Source organism: Cygnus olor, chromosome 10 (genome assembly GCF_009769625.2).
Source record: "Cygnus olor isolate bCygOlo1 chromosome 10, bCygOlo1.pri.v2, whole genome shotgun sequence".
NCBI classification, from domain to species: Eukaryota; Metazoa; Chordata; class Aves; order Anseriformes; family Anatidae; genus Cygnus; species Cygnus olor.
In genome coordinates, this window is record NC_049178.1 from 3,905,326 (window position 1) to 3,923,423 (window position 18,098).

The following is an 18,098-nucleotide window of genomic DNA, read 5'->3' on the forward strand; positions in this document are numbered from 1 at the left end:
AAGGAAGGAGAAATCTGACTGAGCAACATTTTGGTTGGATGGGTATTTGACAAAACTGTTTAGAAAAAACAACCCATTACTCTCTGCCAGATATCACAGTAATAAATGGTGGCGGTAGAAACGGAAAACTGTGTGGATTGATGTTTAGATCTAATGGATGTCATCAGTACCCTGAATGATTCTCATACCTAAGTTGTAAACCATAAGGAAAGACAAGATTTTTCTGTCAGGAAACAAATGTCAGGAATTGTTTCCTGAGGTTATTTTTCCATGCATTTGCCATGATAGCTTAGATCATAATTGTGAAAAAGATGTGAATGAGGGCCTGTTGATTTTACAGATAGCATTGTTCTTTGTGGGTTGACAGTTATTTCCATGGAATAAAAAGCAGAATGGCAGTGGGCAGTTCAAAGATGTCAATGTGACAAAAGCACTTAGTGCTTTATTTTTTCTCAAAAGAAAAATTTTTTATTACACATTCTTGAGCTATAGTTGGGGAAGAGTTTTTGTTCCAAGATTTGGAATTCTTAGTTTACTTAAAAATGTCAGAAAAAAGATAAATTTCAGTGCAGTTATACCTGAATTTTGTGAAATACATTTGAATTTTGACCTTTTCACCACTTACTCAATATCCAATTACTTGATAAGGTTTACAGGAAGGTGTGGAAGCGTTAAGTCCCATTGTAGCCATTAGTATGTGAGAAGAATGATTTTGTCACTAAAGTAGAGCCTGGAGGATTAGGCTGTTTGAGTTTCTGATTCTGTGTGTCTCTCAGGTTACTTGAGTGACTTTAGGCTAGTCAATCTGAATGCTGGTGATTTTGCGTTCCCGGAGAACCTACTAATACTTTCACATTGGGCTTGCAGTGGTGAGCATGTGTGGAAATCAAACTGTATGCCCCCCATCCCCAGTCTGTAAAGTGGTGATAATATTCATTGCATTGGCTGAAAAATTAAATCATTGGAATCTGCACAGTAGTGCAGGGTGATATAACGACTGCTATGAATATAAATTGTGCTTGTCTCATAATCTTCTGAGCTGTCTCAAAATATTCACAGACCAATAGAGACCACTTTTAAAAACAGAAACAGAAAAGTAGTCTAAACATTAAAATAATTCAAATATACATAATATGTATATTGCATATGATCTCATTCATTGACCTTTAACTTTTAAAAACATTTCTGTTTTAACATTTAAAACATCCACCTTCAGGGGAAAAGTAAAAGCCTCTCTCTCTCTCAAATACTATTTTGTTTGTTTGTTTGTTTATTTTAAATAATAGTATATCCCAAATTGTAGTGGAAAAGGTTGTGGAACTTCTGTGCATCATAATCCCCTTAAAAAGACTCTGACTTCATGCAGTGACAGAGTCCCTTAATCTGTTAAATCAATCTGTGATGGACTGGTGCAGTCCCTTGGCTCCTTCCTCATTTGATGCAGGCAAGGTTACTAGGTTATTTTCTGCTTCCTCTGTCATGGATTTTGCTGCATTGTATAGGTTAGAGTATACTAGCGTTCTCTTCCTCCCTTATCAGAAGAGCTTTCCAACCAGGAAGAGATTGTCCCTGTGTCTTTCCTTGTCACTGTTGTTGTATTTCCCTTTCTTCAGTGGAGTAGCAACAGTAATGAACAGGTCATACAATTTAATGGTTTTAATAAAATAGATTTGTATGAATCTAATTTTTTGTGATTTGCCTATGTCAATACCAAATCATTTCCAAATATGTTGTATAAAGACACCCCACACAGTGTGCAACCACCTTTGTATCAACAACTTTTCTGTCTTATGTAGAAGACACTTTGCTTTTCCAGTGAAGAAGGTGTTCAGCGAGGTGACTTGTAATTATTCTGTCTCCTCATCTTCTGGGACTTAATCAGTATGTTAAGAATAATCTGTTTAAGATGCCAAGAAACTATTTTCACAACTGATCTGTGATCTCAAGACTATACCTGTCTCACCCAGAAAGCACGATCAAAACATTAATGTTACAAAGAGGCTTTTCTTCCTGAGAAGTGATCTCTCTGGGTTATGATTAGAGTATATTGTTCAGACAATTTTGAGCCACTTATGTTGGGTAGTACCCATTATGTCTGTAGGTAGATTGTGGCAGATTCTGCTGCTGCTCTGAATACCAATTTCACAACCTGTGAAGGGTAGAATAATGATTCATTGCTAGAAGAGCTGCTAAATTAGTTTGCTTTACCAAAAACTCAATTTAAAACTTCTTTTTTTCTAAAATCTTTTCCCCAAGACCTACAAGGCCAAATCATAATATTTTTTTGTAAGATATCAATGTACTATGTAAGCTAGAGGTATTTCTGACACAGAATATTTGTATCTAACATCAATGACTTATTTGAATGAATCAGAAATGCTTAAAATAACTCAAATGTTATGAAAATAAATTAAAAACCCACACTAAGTAACGTCCTTAATTTCACATATGACAGAAGTGGTCTTCAGATTCAGTAAATACCACTTTGCTTTATATCACAATAGTTAACTAGTAAACTAGGACGGAGTTATGCTTACATACAATTCTAGCAGTCACCTCACCATTTTCTTGAAATGCAATTTGAATGCTGCAGCTCTGGAGAGACATATTTTAGATGGGATGCCATCTCAAAGGCCAGAGAACAGTCTCAAATAACCATACGCTGATAGGGCAGTGCTCTGGAGGATTTAGTTAATAGCTTTCATATCATGCTGTAGGCCAGTACAGAACTGGGTTCAATTTGTTTTCAAGAAAATAAATGAAGCCTTCTCTCTATAGGGATAATGCCTATCTGAGTGAAATTATAGGCATTTAAAGTAGGACTTTCTATTTGTTCTTGCCTCGTACTTCTTTGTCTTGAAGTTATTCTAAGCAAAAATCCATCTGTCTCTTTCTGTCCTTATATACTGTGTTCATGATTATTTTATTAAAGTACTTTGACTCCTGCAACATGCAAATAACATTAGATATTCCTGTTTTCTTTTTTTTTTTTTGGTGGCCACATCTAATGATTTATGGCAACTGTCAGTCTTACTTGCAATATTGACTGCTAAGTTAAGAGGTGGCTATCTTTCTGTGGTTTTGTATCAGCAAAGTGAGAGTTAGTTGAGTGTTAATCAGTAGTAATCCCACAAGCAGAGCGAAAAAGATCGAAGCCTGACTAGAAGTAAAAATAAAGGATTATTGAAACCAGGTTTTCTTGGGGGTTCGTAAGATAGCACAGTTACGGTTTTGGTGAGGCTAAAACTTGCAGCAAGGGGTGTATGGCCTGGCAGATTTGCTCAAAATTCCAGCAAACTTAAGAGCCTACTAAAATGACCACAAACACCTTTCCGTCCATTTAATGTCGATGCGGGGGGATGTACTGGAGGATAACCCTCAGCGGTAATGAGAGGGGGGGTGAATGTTGCAGTAGCCCACAGAGGTCAGTAGCTCTTGAGAAACTTGTGTAGCAGGGCTGCCTCCCATGACCAGCAGTGTCAAAGTTGTGCTCATAGATCCCATAGCCGATAATCTTAGATCATACTGATCTATAAGGCATATGGGTAGTCTGAACTGGTCTTTGAGAGGGCTTATCGAGAAAAAAGGTGAATCTCCCAGGAAGCACTTAGAAACCAGTCCGAAAGTTCTTCTCTTTAAGCAGATACTAAGGGGCTTCAGGACTTCCAGAAATGAAGGTGTGTGGCTTATACGGTCATGATGCTGAAACCCTCACATTGCTCTCCAATACCACCTATTAGAGTAGAAGATTCTGAAGGCAGCCATGAGCCAGCGCAGGGTGGAGATTCTTTGCTATTTGGCCTTGCAGGAAAACAGCTGCATTGAGAGAACTTATGTTTCTAAAAAGATAGAGCTTTTAGGGAAGTTTTGAGAACCCCACTACTCTTCAAAGATTAGCACTGTTTAAATACCTTTCCAGTATTTTGAAACTTCCAAAAGCAATGCTCAAGAAGTTGTCTTTTCAAAAATACCTAATTCCACTGCAGCCATGTGCTATTCTCTCTCCTTTGAAATGAGAGTGAAAATCTGGGATCCTGTGTCCTGTATATAGGCAGTGAGGTATTCTGGCTCTTTAGGCAAACAGCTCGGAGTTTCATGTATAGTTTTAGGCAAAGGACTTTGGCAATTTGAGAATGTTGGAACAAACAACAAATGCATCAAACTTAAATATAAAGCACTGCACAGCTAAACAAACAAAATCTAGCCATAATGTCAAGACAGATTCCAATTTTATTAATTAAAAATTAAGTTTAGTTTCTTTTAAACATCATGAAAAAAGATTATATGAAATCCACTGAGGTTCAATCTTGAAAAGCAAATGATGAAACCAATGCCCCTTAGCATTCCCCCACACTGAAGTTTAGAATATGCCAATATTAAATTATGCATTTAAACTAGTACCACCCCACAAGTATCTTACCAGTGCTACCAATCTTTAAAGAAAGCTTCACAACAATTAAATACCAGGAAATTGAACAATTTAAAATTGTTGCTGGTCAATATCATGACCATACCTCTAAATATGGATGTTAAATTACGTGTGTTTTAAGAGTTGTACAAATTAAAAAATCACACCCCGGTAATGATAGTTGATTCACAACCTCTTAAGTTGCCCTCAGGTACAGAAACTTAATATAACTAATAGCCTTTAAAAATCTAAGTTTCTGCCTTAGTAGCTACTGTATAAGTCCAGTGCAATGTTAACCCCCTGCAGCCCCTCTAGTTGCATTTAGAAACTCCTCTAGCAATTCAGGGAAAGCGGCTGTTTTTCACCTGGGTCTTGTCTGAGTCTCTAATCTATGGTGTTGCATGTCCTGGGCAGGCAAGCGTGGGCGACGCAGCAGTGCAGGATCGCTAGACAGCAATATGGAAGTAAGTAGGAAGTTACTGATGTCTAGCTGGATGTGATGATGTGCATTTCAAACCTTTCTTTTATATACATATTTTTTTGCTCTTTTTTCTTCTAACATATAACCTGCCTGCCTCAAATAAAATGCATGCCTAGGCTACTCACTTTGTATTCTTCCAGCTTAAAAAGCACTGACAGCTTGTTTTAGACCAATGCCATTTTTGGTTTGAGCTAACCTTGTTCCCTTTGTTCCTGCAAGCATGGTTAAATGAATATGACGTGTCCTTTTGCCACCATTTCAGTCTGGTCCCAGCTTAAAAGCCCACTTGCTCTTTGTTACAAAGTACACTGTTCTTGCTGTTTGATATTTAGCTAAAATTATTGACGTTCATGCTCAACCATTCCCATTGCTTATTTTCTAGTTAAATTGCTAAGTGTATGCAGTCATGACACCATGGAATTGCACAGATAGGGCATGGGAGGAAAAAAATAATAAGACAGGTGAATTCAATGTGGATTTCATGAGATTTCATTCATCTTCAAACCATTTATATACTGTTCATGTCTCTGAATTCAGCTTGCAGATTTTTTTTCCTTTTTTTTTTTTTTTCTTTGTTTGCTTTAGGTAGATTGCAGTTTAAATCTAGCACACTTTGCATAATAACTGTTGTGTCCCGTAGCTCTTTACAAAATACAAACCCCAAACTTCCAGAAACTAAATAGACTATTCCAGGCTAAATAATAAAAATCATTGGACCACAGGTCAGAAAAACACAATCACATAGAAATGTTAGTGGCAAAAGTGGTTTGGTTCTATTTAACACATACTTTAGAGGCAGGCTTGAGAAGCAGCACTGTGGTATACAGTAGTAACAAACTACTATAAAAAAATGAAATACTGTTTTGAAATCTGAACTGTAACTATAATACTTGCTGCTGTTTATTTAACTATTTAGGTTGAATTTAGCATAGTTTTTTTTGTTTGTTTGTTTTACAAAAAACAAGTATGTTTTCTTTTTTTTAAAGTATTTTAAAATGTAATTTTCATTTAAAAACACACTCCTAAGTATTATGTCATGTTGCTTTTCCGTGACATTTTTGTTATTTAAAGCAGTAGGTTTCAATATTAAAGTATTAATGCCTATAAACATTCCAAGAAGGGCATGAATACCTTATTGGCAACTTAGAGAAGGTGGAAGTAAAATTTTCCTAGAACTCTTAACATAGTCCACCCATGTGAGCACTGAAGGAGGAGTTTGTGGGTCAGTGTGAACTTTTTCTTTTAAACATTTTAAGATTTTTTTAATTTTTATTTCTATTAATTTCTTTTTAGGGGTCCATCATTAGCAGTCCTCACATGCGCCGAAGAGCTACATCAACCCGAGAGTGTCCATCTCGCCCTCACCAGACTATGCCTAACTCCTCCTCACTCCTAGGTTCCTTATTTGGTAGTAAAAGGGGAAAGCCTCCTTCCCAAGGTCATCCACCATCTGGCTCATCACAGCAACCTCCGCACCCTCCAGTAATCCCACATCAGCAGCACTCACAGCATCCTTCCACCATGCATCATGTAGGGCCAGCTGAGGGACAGACACAGGCACAAGTGCACTCTCACCATTCGCAGTACTGTCATATGCAGCAGAACCCACCACCTTACCACCACCACCACCACTATCACCCTCCCCAGCATATCCAGCACCCACACCAGTATCACCAACATGTGCCACATTCCCAGCATGCGGCACACTCCCAGCATACTCCTTACATGCAGCACCCCCATGCACAGCATACCCACTCTCCTCATCCTCCGCTTCCCCCTCCGCACCCAGGGCACTCTTCTCATCCCCAACACACTCAGCATCACCATGGACCTCCACCACCTCCGTCCACTTCAGCCAGCACTAAGCCCAAACACAGTGGCATCAGCACAATAGTCTAGAACATATTGACCCTCCTAATAACTATAGTTTTAAACACAGTTACAAAGGCACTTACAAGAAGCAACAAATAATATTGTCATTTTTTACGTAGACAAACAATTTAATTATGTGAGCTTAAAGGCTTGCTGATACTAAGTAAAGTAATTCAAGTTAGTGCAATCAGTACTGGTTTTACTTATCTACTCAATAGACGCTTACCATCCAGTTAGTTCTTATTTTCAAACTGCCTTGAAAACATGCTGCTTACTGAATATGAGTAAAGCTACCTTTTACACCAAATCCCTTGACAATTTTACGTGCATAATAAAATCTTAGTCTATGAAAAAAGGAAAAAAGTGATACAGAACCAAGTGTTGCATTCTTGCTCTTTTATTGTCAATGGGCAAAAAATAAGTAGACCTGATATGGTTGATGAAAGTACGTAAGTAAACTTTATATAATATAAATATATACATACAAATATATATATACTGTATAGTTAACATTTGTGCTTGGAAAGAAATTTTTTCAGTCCACAAAACTAGCAATATAGACTTTACAAGGAATTCCACTTACTTGATAGGACAGTATAATAGATGAATAGCGTATGAAAGAGTAGACCAAAAACACTAAATGTTAGAAACAAATTTCAGACATTTCAGTATTTTCATTAGAAGTCCTCAGGACTTGCTAAGATTTCTAAGCAATCATTACTAAATGTGCCAAGTAACATAGCATTTAAATGTTGTAGTCAAATACTGCTTTGTATAAATCCTTATTTTATTAACATGATAATATCATACGTAATCAGTATTATAACTGCTCTGCTATTTCAGGTAAGCAAACTCGATAAGATGCAGTAATTATACCATAGCAATGTAGGATGACCATGTACCAGTGGTCATCTTCAAGCATTGGTCACACAAATTCTTAGACACTTTAAAGGCTGTGATAACTGTGAATTTACATGATCCACGTTTCTTTTGTATGCATATGATTTAATGAACACACATGAAGAGTTACAACAGGTGCATGTATACACTGCAAAAACATTCATCTCAAACATGAAAATTGCAAACTTCCATCCTTCTCAGCTACCTTGCTTCCTGTCTACCATAATTCGTTATTTTTAATCCCCCAATTAAGCTGAATTCTAGTGTGAGAGTGTTTCCAGGTGGAAGCACTCTGAAATTTGAAGGTTTGTTTTAGAATTTAGTATAGGGTTTTTATATATATACATATATATACATACACGTGTATATATATGTGTGTGTATATATATATATATATATAAAATCTGTAATTCCATGTAGCCATGCACTAGCAACAAAGTGGCTTCACCATTTTTACTCATCACATTTGTTAGTTTGAAAGTACCCAGCACTCAGCAGGCTGAGTTTATGCTCAAACCCTCACTTTCATAGTCCAGTTAGTTGCAAGACATCACGTAAAAACAGGCTGTGCTGTTGTTGCTTATGTGTTGTAATCAAACCATTTGCAAATTTATAAAACTTTTATCCCTAAATCCTGTACAAAGTTATACATGGCACCTACTTTGTAGTTTCAGCATTTTGAGCCACTGCAAGGACTTTACACCTAAACAGTAGAGACAAAGGAATTGCAACTGCAAAACTGTACCAGCCTAAAAGCAAACCTTGAAGAGGATGAGCAAAAAGTTCCAGTATGAGATGGGTAAAAGTAATAAAAATAATCAGTCAATTTTATAGTTAATAATATTTTTCAGGAATAATGAGGAAATCACATTGAAATGGAAAGAAAATGAAATGCAAGTAAGAGAGTAACTTTTCATTTGGGCTTGCTCATGGAATCTCTAATATTTGGGGTGTTTGTAATTTTTTTCCCCTTTCATACCATTGATATCACAATACCAGCAAAACTGCAAACTGAGCACTTTGTTAACCTCCACAAGAGAGCAAATACAGCAATCTAGAGTTTAGCCTTCTGTTTAAAGCTGTCCACATTTGTTTCCCACGTGCAATATGTTTTCCTGTTCTGTCCTCCGTTAAATTACCTTCATGAAAAAAAAACAAGTTATTACATTATTATTTTTAAGTATCACTCACACTATTCTAAATTCTGCGGCTTACCTTAAGAGGGCTCATACAGGTCCCCTGAGGCTCTGTTCCTTGCAGTTTAAAAAAATATATACTGTTCTTAGAAGGGAAAGTAGAACTGTCTGCATGTCATCTAATGTTATTAGTGTGAGGCTACACTCTACATATTGTATATTTGCAAAATATATCAGTGTTACTGTTGATATTAGTTGAAGTAAAGTGATAACATATTTCAATATGTAGACTTTTCTTCATACATCTGTACCAATAGTAGAGTCTAATTGTAATTTATAGGTTGTTCCAGAAAAGATAAAAGAGTCATTCAGGTACAAGCATCTTTCAGAAACTGCATCATTTAATTGAAATGAAGGTAAGAATGGTCCCCTTCACTGAGTGACAGTCTGTACTTGTTTCAGATGCAGAGTTATAATGTAAGTAAAATTGCCTGTGTACTGTATAAATGCAGAATACGCAGTAGCAGTTGAGAGGAAAATCTGACTCTAGCTGGGTTACTTAGTTAACAATGAAGACCTTAAATGTCCCAGATCTGCATTTGCTTTGTTTCAAAACCCCTTTCATTCATTTAAATTAGTTGCATATAAATATTCTATACTTATACTGTAAGCCACATTTTAATGCTTGGCCACTGATTTTCCACATGCATTTAATTAAATGTTCAGAAGTTGTCACAAATGTGCGTGCAAAAAAACATTTGCACATGATTTCATGTACACCTGGGGAAAGAGTGTGCCTACCTTATAGGTGCTTTAAGTTACATATGTAAGATCACAGACCATTTTGAGAATAGTTTAAAAAACAAAACTGGTCATATAAGAGCACAGTAACTGTAAACATTATTTCAATACGATGATGAGAAACAGTGGACTTTTTTTTTTTTTAATTGTGTTTTTATGTACTTAAAACAAACAAATGTGTCTTGGTGTTAGAATAAGTCTTAAGAACTTTGTTGCTTATTTAGGGTTGTAGTATAACCTCTCTGATTCCATCCTTGGTTAACAATTGCTTAGAACAGCGTGGATCATGCCTAGAATAGGAAAATGATAATACTTTAACACTGTGTGGTTAAGAAAAATTATTTATTTAGCCTGCAGGCAGGAGTAGAATTGAGAGGGTTTTTTCTCAAGTGCCATTGCCAATTAATACTGGTACAGAACTGCTTGGAGTGACCATGGTTCTCTTTTCCCATAAAAAATGTGGCAAAATAGTAATGCTGATTTGAAAAAATGAAAGGGAAGCCTAAAGAATGAAGGTGTGGCAACAAAAATCTTTTCTGGGACAACAATGAAATATATATTTGGGGTTTTTATTTTTTTAAGTTAAGAATGAAATGTACAACAATGTAAAAACAAAACAAAAAAACAGTTCATCCTAATATAATGTACGTCTTGTATCGCTAAAAAAAAGTCTATCATACAGTGTAGAATGATTTTCCCATCATGTACTGCATGCAGCAGAAGCCTCTTGTTTCTTGATAAAATGAGCTGAAAGACAGTCAGCAGATATTTAAACAATGAATCTCTAGATGTTGACTTGCTGTTCCATATGAAGCTGTGTGTTTTCTGCAGTTGAGCATGCATTTTGCTGTTCCGTTGTAAAATATCATCGCACTTCTTGCCTGCGAAATGGATTATTGTGTATATATTTAAAAGAAAAGTGAAACCAATAACAAGATTAAATTTGGAAAACAGAAAATGGGGTGGTGAAAATGGGACCAAGTAGGGGGCGTAGATAATTCTCTAAATTGTACATAGTGTGTAAATTAGTATTACTTTAAGTCTGCAGTCACTTGGAGGTTGCCTACAGTACCTATCTCCTGCTAGGAACTTACATCAGCTTTGAGTTGTATTAAACTGTTAGAATTAGGTCTTGAATGCAGACTGTTACAGACTTCAAAAAACATTACACTTACAAGAAGCTTCTGTTCTGGGGAGGCTTGAGACCCCTTTTGTAACTATGGGGAAGAAAGGAGTGCTTTCATTTTAATATCCATTCTGTTTGTAAGTAGTAACAGACCCTATTGATGTAAAACTATAACTGTGATCATGTGGAGAAATCAAATAAATCATTTAAAACTATTTGTTTCTCATTTTGTGTAATCCAAGAACTTCAGCTCTTCAGACTTGAAGGAAATTCCTTCCGGAGTCAATTGGGATTTCTGCTACTCACTTCAAAAGGGCCAATGTTTCAGTCTTCATCTCAAATTAAAGATAAGTTGATGGAAATAATGGCTAGTACTGTGGAGAGTGTGACCACTTCTCAATAGGTTTTGATTTCTTTTGGTGATACTGTAAATATATTTAGATCCAAAGAACAATAAAGAGCAGTAAATACAACACCTAGATCTGCAGACAATGAGAGAGAACACAGAAGTGATTCTTGGGAATTTGGTAATATTTGGTAATATTTACCAAAACACTTTAACATTGAAAAGCATCAACCAGATTTTGAATCTTTTTAAATATGAGCTGTCCAGCATGTTAAACTGATCCAATTACTCTTTTGGCTATCACATTTCCATAGGAGTTCATGTTAGGATGATTGTCTTCCCCTGACTCTTAAGTGTTTCAAGTTTGTCCTTCCCAGGGATACAGTCCTTCGTTTCGTAAGTGTAACCTACATTCTTTGAATCAAACTTTGAGAGTATTCGTCGCGCCCATTGGCAGGGAACATAATTCTTCAGTAAGTGATGTAGCTGGTTAAGTGTTAGCCAGTTGTACCTGTACTTGTATTTGTTTGCTGTGTCTTAATTTACACCACTACAGAGGCATATTTGCCTCACATGGCCTTCACAGTATGTGATGTTACACTTACACAATTACTTTAGGTAATAACCCGTGGCATTTTCAATTGTTTTTATACTACTATTGTTGATTTCCTAGATTTCAAGTGGATTACAATGTGTCTAAAGCCTGGGTTAAAACTAATGCTTAGCTGTCAATTTAAACTAAGTATTATGTTTGCTTGTTTTTTCTCTGAATTTTAGGAGAGTCTTGAATTGTTTTGAGGGAATAGTCAACTATGACCTATATCTGAATGGCTGTTATTTCAGAACGTACATCTTGATCAATGATTTTTTTTTTTGATAGGTAAGTACCCATTTATCACTAGATACTACCAACATGTCATCTCCTTGAGCTGTGTGACACACTGGAGGATAGCTGATGCTATCATACAAGCATTCTGTTACTGGAAATAGAAAAATTTGCAGTGCTGTTCTTTAATGGTCCTTCTATTCCTGTTTTAGAAACTGCTTTTAAGAATTTTAAGGCATCTGTCTTTGGAGAAGCCAAATAGTCTGTTTTCTTTAATCTAACTCTAAAAGCCTCTAAATATTGCTATTATAAATAATCTGTCTTTATTTCCTGATCTGTCTTAAAAGTAGGACCTAAATAACGTCTCTAAATGCTTGCTACCTAAACTAAGACAAGAATGAAAGCATTTACAATCTGGCACTATTGAAGAAAACTTAAAACAGCTAAAGAAACCTCAGCATAAATTGTCATTTGTGGGATAGATTTGCACCAGTTGGAGTAATACTAAGTAACTTAATGAAGAAAAGAATTAATGTAGGTTAAGCATGTGATAGTCTAATGCTCAGTGATTTTTTTTATTAATTTTAATATCTTTCTGATGCTCATCTTAAATCTTGATGGAATTGCATTCCTAGAATCTCTGATAAAACTTGTATGTACATACCTAGTGAAAAGTGCCTATGTTGCCTTCTTACTGAAGATGGCCATTGTAACCCTAAGTTAAGGAAAAGACCCAGGTTTTCTGTCATGACTTGTAATTGGGAAACACATATTTTGCAAGTCAGAAGTCTAATGTTCGAAAATTTTTCCTAAAAATTGTTCCATATTTGTCCACTGTGTTTGTGTGCATATGTCAATAATACATTAATTACATAAATGAATTTTCATGCAATAAGAAACTACTTCAAGCTCTTCTATATAGCATCTTTTTAACAGGGGGTAACTTTCAGATATTTTATGTGTTATTTTAGTTCAAAGAAAGAAATCCAATATTGAAATGACAAGAAAATGAACTACAGATCTTTATATGTTTTAACACTAAGATCTATGCTTTATCTGTCTCTCTTCAGGTTTTTGTTGACTTTACAATCTGATGAATCATGAATTCTTAACTTTTTTTTTCCAGTTGGCCTCGATGGTTGATTTTTTATTCATAAAGTTCATAAAAACAGATGTAGTAGCATTTTAGCATATATTTATTTGGAATATGTTAAACAGTTGCTTAATGTTGAATTCATCAGCTATGACTTGTGCACATGTGAGATTTGGGAGCCACAGTTTATGTTTATGTTATTTAAATGAATTTAATGTAAGTAAGTCCTGAATATCTTCCTTAGTTTTAATTAGCACTGTTGCTTATCCTTCAACATTTTAGGCTGAGCTTGAAACACTTTAAGCCAACACTTTAAGCCAACTTAAAGTCTTTTCTGCAGTTATTCAAACAACTGTCAGAATTATGATGCTGTAATAATTGTGTGATAAGTTATGCTTAAGCATGAATATGTACTGACAAACGTATAAGACGAACACTGTTCTTACAGTAACATGCAACAATATATCTGTACTGGTGTTATAGCTGTATTATATACACCTTTTTCAAAAGGAAGCATATTGGATTTTTAGATTGTTTACTAGCTTCTTAGTGATTTTTGCCACCATACTTTGTTGATATAAAATTCCAAGAGGAGAATGTAGCATAGCCAATTTGATAGAAACGTCTAAAATCCCAAATGATGAAAAAATGATTTATTTTAGATATATTTTAGTAGACTTAATTTTTGTTTCCTTCAGGAATTACAGCCAAATCCTGAATTACTTTGTAAAACTAAGTCAACTGCAGGATAAGACTGATCATGAATGTTAGGAAATGCTTAAATTAAGATCTTTGCTTGAAGTAGCATGCTAAATCTAACTTAAATGAAATTGTGTGGGTGAAGCTGACTTGAAATCATCACTCTTCCAAATGCGTAGATATATTATTTATGCCATATGTATAAATGCATACTTTTAGGATAAAATGTTATGAAAAAACATCCCCTTTATTTAGCATTTTGCAATAACGGAGATGTGAAATTAGCATCATGGTTCACAAGACACAGCCAGCTCAAATAAATCACACAAGCATACAATTTATCAGGTGCGTTGTAAAATGGCAAACACAACTTCAGTGTTCATTTATTTCTTCACATTTAAACTCAGCAATTTAAACAGATATGTATAATAAGCAGAGAAAAAATTAATCCACCTTTAATAAGATGAATAGAGTAAATTCATTCTAACTAATGAAATGTTATGCATGCATAGTGAAAAATGCTTTGTCTCTACAACTTCTCATTTTTGCTACAAAATAATACATAAACGTGCTTGACAAAGAAATGTGATTTCTTTTTTCATTTTTTTCTTGTCTAGGGGAATAAAAAGTGCAAGGACTATGCAAGTGTTCTGGGTTATTCAGCAACGGTATTATAATAAGCCAAAGCTTGAAATTAATTAATTTCCTAACTACCACAATGAAATTGTTTTTAATGAGGAAGCAATCTGACTTCCAGACATTCGGATCCAGCTGTAATGAAAATGTGCAGCCTTTCCTATGTGCGTGATCACTGAGCAGGAGCACATCATTTCCCAAAGCTGTCCAAACCAGTGGTCCCTCTCCCTCATGAGGTCCCCATGTGCCACGTGCTGAGCTCTAGGTCAGGCAAGGGAACAGGAGAGAGAGCATGGTGGCATTTGTGACTGTACGGAAGCAAATACTGTGCTGGGGTGAGTGAGGAAAGAAGCAAAGGAGCATGACTAATGCTGAATACGTGACCTTGACAGGACTGTGCTTACGCAGGGGGGTACAATTCCTATGAGCATCTTTCTCCTCCATAAGCTCACCATATGCTCTTGATTGATCATTAAATTCATGGTACTGGCTGATATTCCTATATATCCCTCTTCTCTGACAACAGAGAAGAAAAGTTTGCAGAACACTTTAATTCAACAATTCATCCTATATGTTGGTTTTTCATCTTTCTGGTAACACTGTCTCTGCTTCTAGCTCAGACCTTACCCTGTTGTGCCAAAAAATGGCATAATAGCCATAGTTTGAGATGCTTTTGTGCTTCAAAACTCATTTGATAAATCTTAAAGAGCGGTGACAAGAAACCCTCTGTAGCCCAGTGGAAAGTTTGTACTGAGTATTCAAAGTTGGACAGCAAAGACAATTTTGTAACTCTTCGTTATTTGAAGTAAAATACTTTAGAAAATAAAATTCTTAGATGAGATAATTTAATGCCTCATTTTAACCTAAAATGACAGGGCTAATTGGTGATTTGCTTGTAAGTGCCACTGTAACTTGTGAGGAATCCCTTTCATTAACGATATGTATCTATTTCTTTTTTCAGGTACTTCTTATGATAGCTACAGTACAATAATTCTGGATGCATGCTAACCTGGACAAACATATTATGCAGTGACAGTGTTAACATCTGTATTTTATTACTTATGTTACTTCCACAGCATGTGACTGGGAACGAAAGTGGAAATACCGGTTTCTGCTCTCACCTTTCCCAAGATCTAATTTGTAAGCCAACTTTCTTTAAAATATTCAGAGACAGGAGAGATGATGCAATGAGTACATCATCACATGCCCATCCCAAAAGGAAGACAATTATGAATTTCAAGTGCAAAAACTTTCCTACTGTCCTACTGACTGAAAAGGAGAAAACAACAATTTTATAAAGAGAGGAGAGGCTACTAAGAGAATTGTATCTATTTTCCTGGAAGGACTACAAAGATTGACAAATATTTTTGTAAAGCAATTTAGACCTACGGTGGCACTTTTTCAGTAAGTAAATTATCCACCTCTCAAGTACCTAAATACTATATTATCAAATATCAGTTTTTAAGTAGTTACTGAAAAATAAGGTAGAGTAAAAAGGAAAATAAAATTGTAGGGCAATTTCATGATACTCATTTACTGATCTGTATATCTGTTGTGTTAATTCCTTCTCAAGAAAGCAATTCTGTGTAGAATAGACTGAAATGGACATCGCTGTGGCAATCATGGTTGTTCACAAAACATGAGTTCTGGAGAGCTGAGTGGCTATCTGTTCCAGGAAGGTAGTGATAGTGAAGAGTGGTCTAGCAGTTTCAAAGGAAGGTGAAATTATATGAACATGTGGATGAGTGGCAGAGACAGTGGAGGTGAGTTTTAAACAAAAGCAGGAAAAAACGTTGGGCACATTGCTAAATCAGGAGGGGGGGAAAGAGGGTTTTAGCAGCATATTGTGCAGTTCTATGCAATGCATTTTGAAGATGTTTATAAGTCAGAATAGTGGAATTTAGTCTAATGGAGAGTTGCAGAGAACTGCAGCTGCCAGGAGGGCACTTTCAATTGTGTGTACGCAGAGTGTTAGGAAGAGTTGCAGGAATGGGACAAAATAAATGGTGTGATACAATACTGATGTGGACTTGAGATTTCTCAGTACAGAAACAAAAAGGATTCTCTGTCTGCAAGTGATCGTGCTTCTAGTTTCATGCTGTGGGTCTGCTGTCATCCGCTGTGATTTGTTCAGCAATTGGAAGAAAAAAATTCTTTACAGGTATTTCTTCTAGGATATGATCACAGTCCCATTCTCATACTTAGCAAATGAATGCAAAGGGTGGAGCATTCTGATGTTTCAGTTCTTTTGAACTTCCCAATGAGGCTTCTTTTTTTCTGCTGTTTCCCGACTGCCTAGATATGTTTTCAATGTTTTGGATCATATTCTTCAAGCGGTCTGTTAGCGCGCTCTTTGTTTATCCTTTCTTTAATGTTGCTGGATCACCTTCACTGGTACTGGCCAGAACCAGTCTGACTTGTCTCAGTAGAGGGTGGCCTCATCTTTGTTACTAGTTTTCGCACTTGCATCCTCACCATATTTAGTGTGGGGAGGATGTCACTGTACCCAAACTTCCTCTCTTGACCTCCTGAAGGATGTCTTAGCTACCAGCACCTTTACCTAGAACTGGGTTGTGGCACTAATGTGGCAGCATTCTCTCTTCAACACTTCATTTCACCCTGGTGCCAGCTTGCCTGGTACAGGTTCCCTCTCAGTGACATAAGGTAAGAAGGTGCCTGCTCCCTTAACTCCATGTGCCAGGAGGCTAAGCAGCAGCACAGCCTTTTCTCTCTTACTATCCATGCCAGAAAACAACTACAGATATAGGCACCCTATAGAGACAGTAACATGTTACCACCCCACCCCGATTGCATAGTGCTGGAGCCATCTCAGTGTTCCCCACGCTTATTTATTTATTTATTTATTTATTTATTTATTTATTTTGACAGGGCTAGACATTGCCTCTTGCTTTTCCATCTTTCAGTGTTGAAAGAAGTTTGACAATTTCACTTAACCAGAACCTAACATGTGGAGACTAGAAGCTCAGGATTTTGGTAGTTGGCACTCCTGTATTCATAGCCATGAAAACATGAAGGTTTTGTAATCTTCCAGAGAAGCAGGGTCTCTATCTACAGAAAATACAGAAATAGCTACTTCTGTAGCCTTTCCTATCTATTGCTGTGAAGCCCTTTATCGGAGGGCTAGTGAAGGGGGCTAGCTCATCTCATAAATAAGGTATCCATGTTTCATACAAAGACAACTAGTTGGTACAGATCACATCACACTTTGAGAGGCTGTAACAAAATGAGCACTAGGTAGTTGCATCTTCTCTCCAATTAATATTTACAATTAATGGAAGTAAGGAGTCTGGAGAGGAGAACCTTTCTTGGTAAAGCTTTGTTTGTATCTTCAGAGTTCTGTATATTTGGACTTGACAGTGTGTGGCTGACTCACCAACGGCGTGAAATGTTTCTTACCTCTTCCCAGACGTACGGCATTACGTACTTGTGTGATACCTCCAGCTGTAGTCAGGCTGGTAGCGCACAGGGCTCTGACAGATTTCTCATCTGCTTATGAATGCTTAGGATTTGAGGATTCTCACAATGTGCTTACATACAGATAAAAAAAAAAAATATATATATATATATATATATATAGTGAAGAGGGCTGATTGAGCTGGAGATTAGATACATTTCCTTACCCTTTCCCTTCCCCTCGTCCTCAGTCCCTTCAGAGCTATTCCTGAGTTGCAATACAGCATCTGGGAGGCAACTGAAATGGCAATTTATTTGAATTACGGGATTCAGGGATTTACATTTTTCAAGTCATAAGTA

At 36.3% G+C, this 18,098-nt stretch overlaps 1 protein-coding gene and 1 long non-coding RNA gene across 25 annotated transcripts in view; both read left to right on the top strand.

Annotated features, from left to right (window-relative positions):
* The window catches only part of IQSEC1 (IQ motif and Sec7 domain ArfGEF 1), a 341,869-nt gene extending 330,932 nt beyond the window's left edge, over nt 1-10,937 (top strand). For 19 of the 24 annotated variants that reach the window (XM_040569074.1, XM_040569076.1, XM_040569077.1 and 16 more), the window contains 2 exons: nt 4,823-4,872; nt 6,183-10,937. In XM_040569074.1, coding sequence (XP_040425008.1) covers nt 4,823-4,872; nt 6,183-6,788 — 656 coding nt within the window. In that variant the 3' untranslated portion in view covers nt 6,789-10,937. The remainder of the gene's footprint in view (nt 1-4,822; nt 4,873-6,182) is intronic. The other 5 variants (XM_040569094.1, XM_040569096.1, XM_040569098.1 and 2 more) reach the window with 2 other exon arrangements.
* A 1,331-nt stretch (nt 10,938-12,268) lies between these two features.
* On the top strand, nt 12,269-17,900 carry LOC121075623. Its single transcript, XR_005823074.1, has 4 exons — nt 12,269-13,205; nt 14,306-14,659; nt 15,286-15,728; nt 15,898-17,900. It is a non-coding gene; the product is annotated as an uncharacterized LOC121075623 (long non-coding RNA).
* Nucleotides 17,901-18,098: the final 198 nt, after the last annotated feature.